Source organism: Micropterus dolomieu, linkage group LG23 (assembly GCF_021292245.1).
Source record: "Micropterus dolomieu isolate WLL.071019.BEF.003 ecotype Adirondacks linkage group LG23, ASM2129224v1, whole genome shotgun sequence".
In the NCBI taxonomy this organism is placed as follows: domain Eukaryota; kingdom Metazoa; phylum Chordata; class Actinopteri; order Centrarchiformes; family Centrarchidae; genus Micropterus; species Micropterus dolomieu.
In genome coordinates this window covers 11,955,156-11,961,349 of record NC_060172.1, presented here as the reverse complement: position 1 = coordinate 11,961,349, position 6,194 = coordinate 11,955,156, and the positions used below count along the sequence as shown (strand labels likewise).

The 6,194-nt window shown below is 40.7% G+C and overlaps 1 protein-coding gene across 1 annotated transcript in view; it reads left to right on the top strand.

The window, feature by feature from the left end:
* Nucleotides 1–4,411, top strand: part of mcama (melanoma cell adhesion molecule a) — a 19,653-nt gene extending 15,242 nt beyond the window's left edge. The window contains exons 15-17 of the mRNA XM_046039580.1: nt 469–608; nt 920–1,037; nt 2,100–4,411. Coding sequence (XP_045895536.1) covers nt 469–608; nt 920–1,037; nt 2,100–2,102 — 261 coding nt within the window. The 3' untranslated portion in view covers nt 2,103–4,411. The remainder of the gene's footprint in view (nt 1–468; nt 609–919; nt 1,038–2,099) is intronic.
* Nucleotides 4,412–6,194: the final 1,783 nt, after the last annotated feature.

Below are 6,194 nucleotides of genomic sequence, written 5' to 3'. Positions count from 1 at the left end.
TTCCTCAGAGAAATACACACTTTTCCACCAAGAGAGCGTCAATTTTCCAGAGTTTACACAGTAAACGCCATGTGGGTAAAATCTTAGAGATGATACTTTGACTTCCCGTTCCCGTGAAGGCAGCACAAAGCTGCACCACATGTAGAATGAAAAAATACAGTTTCGTCCAGTTGCAGTGGACTAAACTGGCAGGTTTTAATGTTGCTGACCACAGTTTTTTGCAAGTAGTTTAAAGTTTAAACTCGTATTGTTCCAACCAACAAACCCGACAAAGCTCCTCCATAGATCACAGAAGACATCAGACTGAGTCATTCTCCACAAGACCAGTGAACTAAGCTTTTACGCTTTTACACCGTCACTGTCGTTTGTGGCTACCAATATGGTTGCATGCCACTGCTGTCAAAGTAATTGGTATTACTAGATGTACTGACACTAACGTGACTGGTCTCTCTGTCTCTGTCTGTGTGTGTTTGTGTAGCTGAGGGCAGTGGGGTGATCATAGTGGTGATCATACTGTGTCTGCTGCTGCTGGCCATCCTCGGCAGTGTTCTCTACTTCCTGCATAAGAAGGGAAAGATCCCTTGTGGACGCTCAGGGAAACAGGAGATGTGAGTACTGTACTGATATGTCTGGTGATTATTCTGTATTTTTCATATAGTGAACAAATCTCAAGAAAGACCAACAATAAATTGATCCTACTGTATTGCAGATGTATTTCACTGTATTTTTGGTACACCCAGGATGTCGATGCAGAAATGTATAAAACAAACTGACTTAAGACAACCTTAAACCTGGGTATAGTGACCCAACCGATGTGAATGTTGAACTTGAGCTTGTGTTGTAATGATGCCCAGTCCCACTGCAGTTACCCAGGCCTTTGTCAAATTCCACACGTAGCAACCCTTGTTTCTGTCAACAGCACCAAAGAAAAGACCACCAAAGATGACATTGTCGTGGAGATGAAGACCAACACAAAGAATGAGGACACCGTCCTCCTAAAAGCTGTCAACGGAGACAAAAAGGTCCGTAATGACCAGGTAACTATTGTGGTGGGTGAATATGATGTCATTATTTCACAATATAAAAAAGCCTCAAAACTTAAAGACCTGCTAGCGTGCCCTAGAGGCTGCAGTGTTCACAACACACCAAAACAGACTAATTTGTTCTGCTTAAGTTAGCAAGTTGTGGATCTAAAATGTAAAGTTTGTCCTGAGGGAGGTGCTAGAGAAAAGCTCATGTCAGGAAATGCAGAGCTGGCTCATTTACATGGTCAACATCTCCAAAGAAGCTTCTTTTAAATTTGGATATGTAATGTAGTTGGGGTAATAGCCTTGGCTTTTGCATCAATTATTTAATGGGTATTAATAAACCCGCACCCTGCTAGCATTCAGAAAACAAATTCTGATGGTATGAGAATTTCTGGACGTGCTGCAAACAGTAAGTAGTTCAAATACAGATGTGTTTGTGACTTAAGGGGATACTTCCATGTGTTTAAGGATTATCTCCACTGCTTTGATGCTGTTTTCTCGGCTGTTGGCTAAAATGGCCTCTATTGGTAGTTAGCAGAATTAATAAGAGAATGTTGATTGTTTTAAATTACCTTTCACAGAGGCCTGAAAGTAGCCATTATTTGCTTGTTGTGCATCAACAATATATGCAGTACAGTGTGTTACAGGTATTACATTTAACACAACTATTACATTAAATAAATTCCTGTTTTTATAGAAGCAACATGAAATGAAAAGGAAAATTTGCTTTTGTGTTCAGTACATGGATGTTCTTCCATGCACACGCAAAGGAAAGGGTGCTACATACAAAGAGTTGTAAACAGAACATCAGTATGGACGTTTCTGCAAAACTTTGGATTATGCTCAGTGACATGAGAACATTATGCTGCGTTTCCAGAACTTAATTAATTTTAGTGATTATACTGTTTATTATTTCTGATAGTAATCATAACCAAAATTACACCCAAGTGGTATTAAATGGGAATTCCCCTTTAATTGCACATCAAACCTCGAGTTGTTCATGATGAGCATTTGTGTCCAGGCAGTGTGTGAAGCTGGTGTTTACAATGATGTCCTCCTCTGTCCCTCCAGTAAAGACCCTGATGGTTCAGCAGCGTTGTGCAGCAGGAGGCAGGACACATGAAGCCAGCAGTCAGTGTGTGTTGGAGCAGAGGAGGCAGTAGATGCTCCCACTGATATGAAGACCTGCAGGGAAACACCACCTTACAGTCCGGACGTTCCCCCATTTGCTTTGTTCTAAGCAGTATTCAGTAGATTTAAACACAACCTCATTCATATACAGACATTACATAAACACTTTGTCTTACTATCTTCGTGGGGAACACTCATTGACATAATGCATTCCCTGACCCCTTACCCTAACTGTAACCTAATTCTAACCTAAACCGTAAAATCAAGTCTTAACCGTCAAACAGCCCTTTAAACTTGCAGAGTTCAGCATTTTGGTCCACACAACGGTGGTCAGTCCCAACAAGTATTGTAAAGCCTGGTTTTGGACCCCCGAACATTGTAAAACAAAAACACAAACACAGGTATGTATGTACAGATGTGTATTTCCTGTTGAATGAATGTTCGCTTCCTGGACATTCAGTTTCTCCCATTTGTTTTGTACTATTTCCTCAAACTGCGTTCAGCTCTCAGCTCTTGTTCAGCGTGTGTATGATGGTATCTCGTGTGCATCATCAGCTTTTGTTTTTTCTTTTGTTGTTTTTTTATGAAAGTGTATATATTATATATATTTTGTTATTTAAGATATTTTGGCACTCAGATTTTCATTTCACGGTACCCTCTGGGTCATGTGCATGCTGATCCATGTTCATGGGTCCAGGTGAGTTTCAGGACAGGATATGATGTCAGACCAAACACTAGCTGCTCCTCTGTGGCAGCTCTTTACCGTTGACCTGAAGAAGTGTTCGAGTGTTTGTGCATGTTTGACATGTTTACTACAGATAACACATACAGTACTGCTGACCATTCAGTGTAGGTTTTTTTGTTTGTTTCTGTACAGTTTGAGGCTCTTTTAACAACATTAATCGCAGGCATGGATGTTAATCTCTGTGATGGATTACTGAACTCCATCAAGTCTAAAGTTTCAACGTGTTTTTTAAAAACGTGAAATAAATGTAAAGCAGTGGTTGTGGAAGGTAGAAATACATTGAATGTCTAAGTATAGCTCTCTCCAGTTTATGATGTATCATCACTGCATTCAAGTCACAGAGCTAAGCATCAGTTTTTTTTGGAAAAAGAAAATGTGGTGATCTTTGAAAAACAGAAAGCTCTTGCCTAACACTTCGTGTTGTTTTGTTGAAGGTGTTTCAACAACACTTCTTAAAGAGTCTTCTGCAACAACCAAATATTCCAGCCGCTGTATTTTTAACCCATTTTCTAATATGAAACTGTATTTCCTTAAAACAATGACCAGATATGACACATCACCTTGCTCTCTTCTGTATGAAAATATTTATCAAGAACAATCGACAAAAAAAGAATTCTAAATTTTATCCACAGTTGTGACATAATGCAAGTCATTGCAGAACTGAAAGTAACATCTGGGTCTGACTCATGTTTTTTATTCTTGTGTACTTTCTGGACACCATCTTAGGAAAATGGGTTAAAAATCTTTTATATTGTGCAGTGGGTGGCATTTAAAAAAACATCCTGATGGGTAAAAAAGCTTTTGAGGAATTTTGAAATACCTTTAGAAGTAAGAGGGTTTTTAAGACCTTCTGGTTTTTTCATCATCAGGGATTCATTATAATGACAACAGATGAGACACAAACTGGAGCTATTCTACAGGATGCTTAGATGGTCAGTGTGCCTGATTTATAGTAAACCAGCTAAAACATGCAACAACACTGCTATGCTCCTTTAAGGGCCCGTGTTGTGAATATGTACTGATAGCTCACTGTGTGTAGGTTATTGTGACGAACATTTTGTTGCTGCGAGCGCCACATTGCCCAGATGACTTGCAACATTAACAAAGTAGTGATTTTTTTCCTGTTGTCTTTTTTTTTTTTCTCCACTGAGTTGAGGTGTTAATAATAAGTTAATAATCCAGGTACAGGACGTCCTCAGGCGAGACGTGTCCTCATGCGCAGTGTGACGCGGTTATTATGGTTTAGAGAAGCTGCACAAAACCATAACCCCAACCTTCTCTGATGTGCAGTCAAACATTTCTGATTTGATCCGGAAATCTACACCGCGTCTTTTCAGTTTAATTCAACTTTAAATACACCATCTTTTTTGTTATGGATTTTTCGCCTGTGGGAAAACAAGTTTTTCTAAATGTGTGTACTGTACATGTGATTCTTTGACGCTTGCATTTTGTTTTATATTTTTTGCAAAAAAAATAATGCCAAATAAAAGTGTTTCATTTAGAGAGACTGTTTTTTCTATCATTGTTTTTGCAGAGGTATGTAGGAGTAGTTCTTTTGCCAGAAGGTTCAGTATGAAGCAGAACCGCTGTGTGCTCTGTTAGCGCCTCACAGACCCACAGCGAGGAGACAGGAAGGAGCGCTCCATCCAAACCGCTGTCAGCACGAGCTGGAAATGACTCCAACAGTAGCTCAGATTTCCAGCTGGAGTCTGGATGGAGGAAGGACAGAAAACACAGCTCACATCTGCAACAAATTCAAACGCCTCGTAGCTGCCCATCGTGCAAAACAAATCAGCCACTCTCAATTTAGCGTAAAGTGTACAACTCCAGGTGACATGTTTAAAGAGTTTTAGGAGATATTGCAAAGCAAACGTGAAGCATGTTTCTTGCTTCTTTTATTTTGGCTTACATTTGCTCAAATGCATTGCTGCCTTTCAGTTTATTTTTTTTATAAACCAATGAGTGCTGGAGATTTTCAAATTTTACTTAAACTAAATTTGGCTTTAAATAACCAAAGGTGCTGCTCTTATGCCTATAAGAAACGGGCACAAAATGGCAAGTATTGTTTTATTCTGAGGTAGCCGTTTACTACTCAAAAGTTTGTCTATCCACCAAGCCTGCCTGCCCGAACCAGTCCTACCCGGGACTAACAATCTTACCATCCGTGTGCTCTGTACTGATCTCAGAGCCGCTGAAAGAAAATGGCGAAAAACCAAAGACCCTGCCGACCTTAAGGGCTACCAACTGCTCCTATCCTCCTTTTCAACAAGGATCAGTGCTGCCAAAACTGCGTTCTATAATGACAGAATAAGCAGTGCCACTGACTCAAGGACATTATTTTCCACTAAAACGCTACTAAATCCTCTTCCACCCACAAACTTGTCTGATACCTTTGCTGCCTTCTTCACAAGAAAAGTGCCGGCTATAACTAGCCAATTCTCTAAATCTCTCAACCATTCTGTTCTCTTCAATTAAACCTCTCTAAGACTGAACTCTTGGTGTTCAATCTATCCACCATAATATCAAACTACAAACTGACCATCACTCCAACCAAGGTGTCATGATTGATGACCAGCTGTCCTTTTCAGACCATGTTGCTGCTGTCTCTCGGTCATGCCGCTTTGCTCTATACAACATCAGAATCAAAATCTGGCCCTACCTCACTCACTATGCCATCCAGCTTCTGGTACCTTATATATAGTTACCCCTCGCCTCGACTACTGCAATGCCCTCCTAGCGGGTCTTCCAGCTTGTGTGGTGAAACCCCTAGAAGTGATTCAGAACGCAACAGCGCATCTGGTTTTTGATCAGCCCAAAAGGACGCATGTCACTCCATTGCTGTGTGACCTCCACTGGCTACGCGTGGCCTCCAGAATGAGAGTCACTAATGCTTGCATACAGAGTGACTACTGGGTCTGCACCAATCTACCTAAACTCCATAATACAAGTTTATGTTCCTTCTCAGCCACTGCAGTCCTCCAACAAACACCGCCTGGCTCTGGCATCCCTTTACACAAAGCAATCCCAGTCCTGGCTGTTTGCATCTGTGACACCACAGTGTTGGAACGAGCTACCACATGCCATCAGAGCAGGGGCGTCCCTCTCCAACTTCAAGAAGCTCTTGAAAAGTCATCTCTTCCGAGAACACTTACTCTTATAACACCTAACTCCTATCATGCACTTCCTGTGCTCTTCTTCTATGCCCTACAATTATCTTGTATTGATTGCACTTTGGTAACTAACTTCTTTCCCTAGGTATTTACGCCATTGATGAGATATGTGCCATAAGC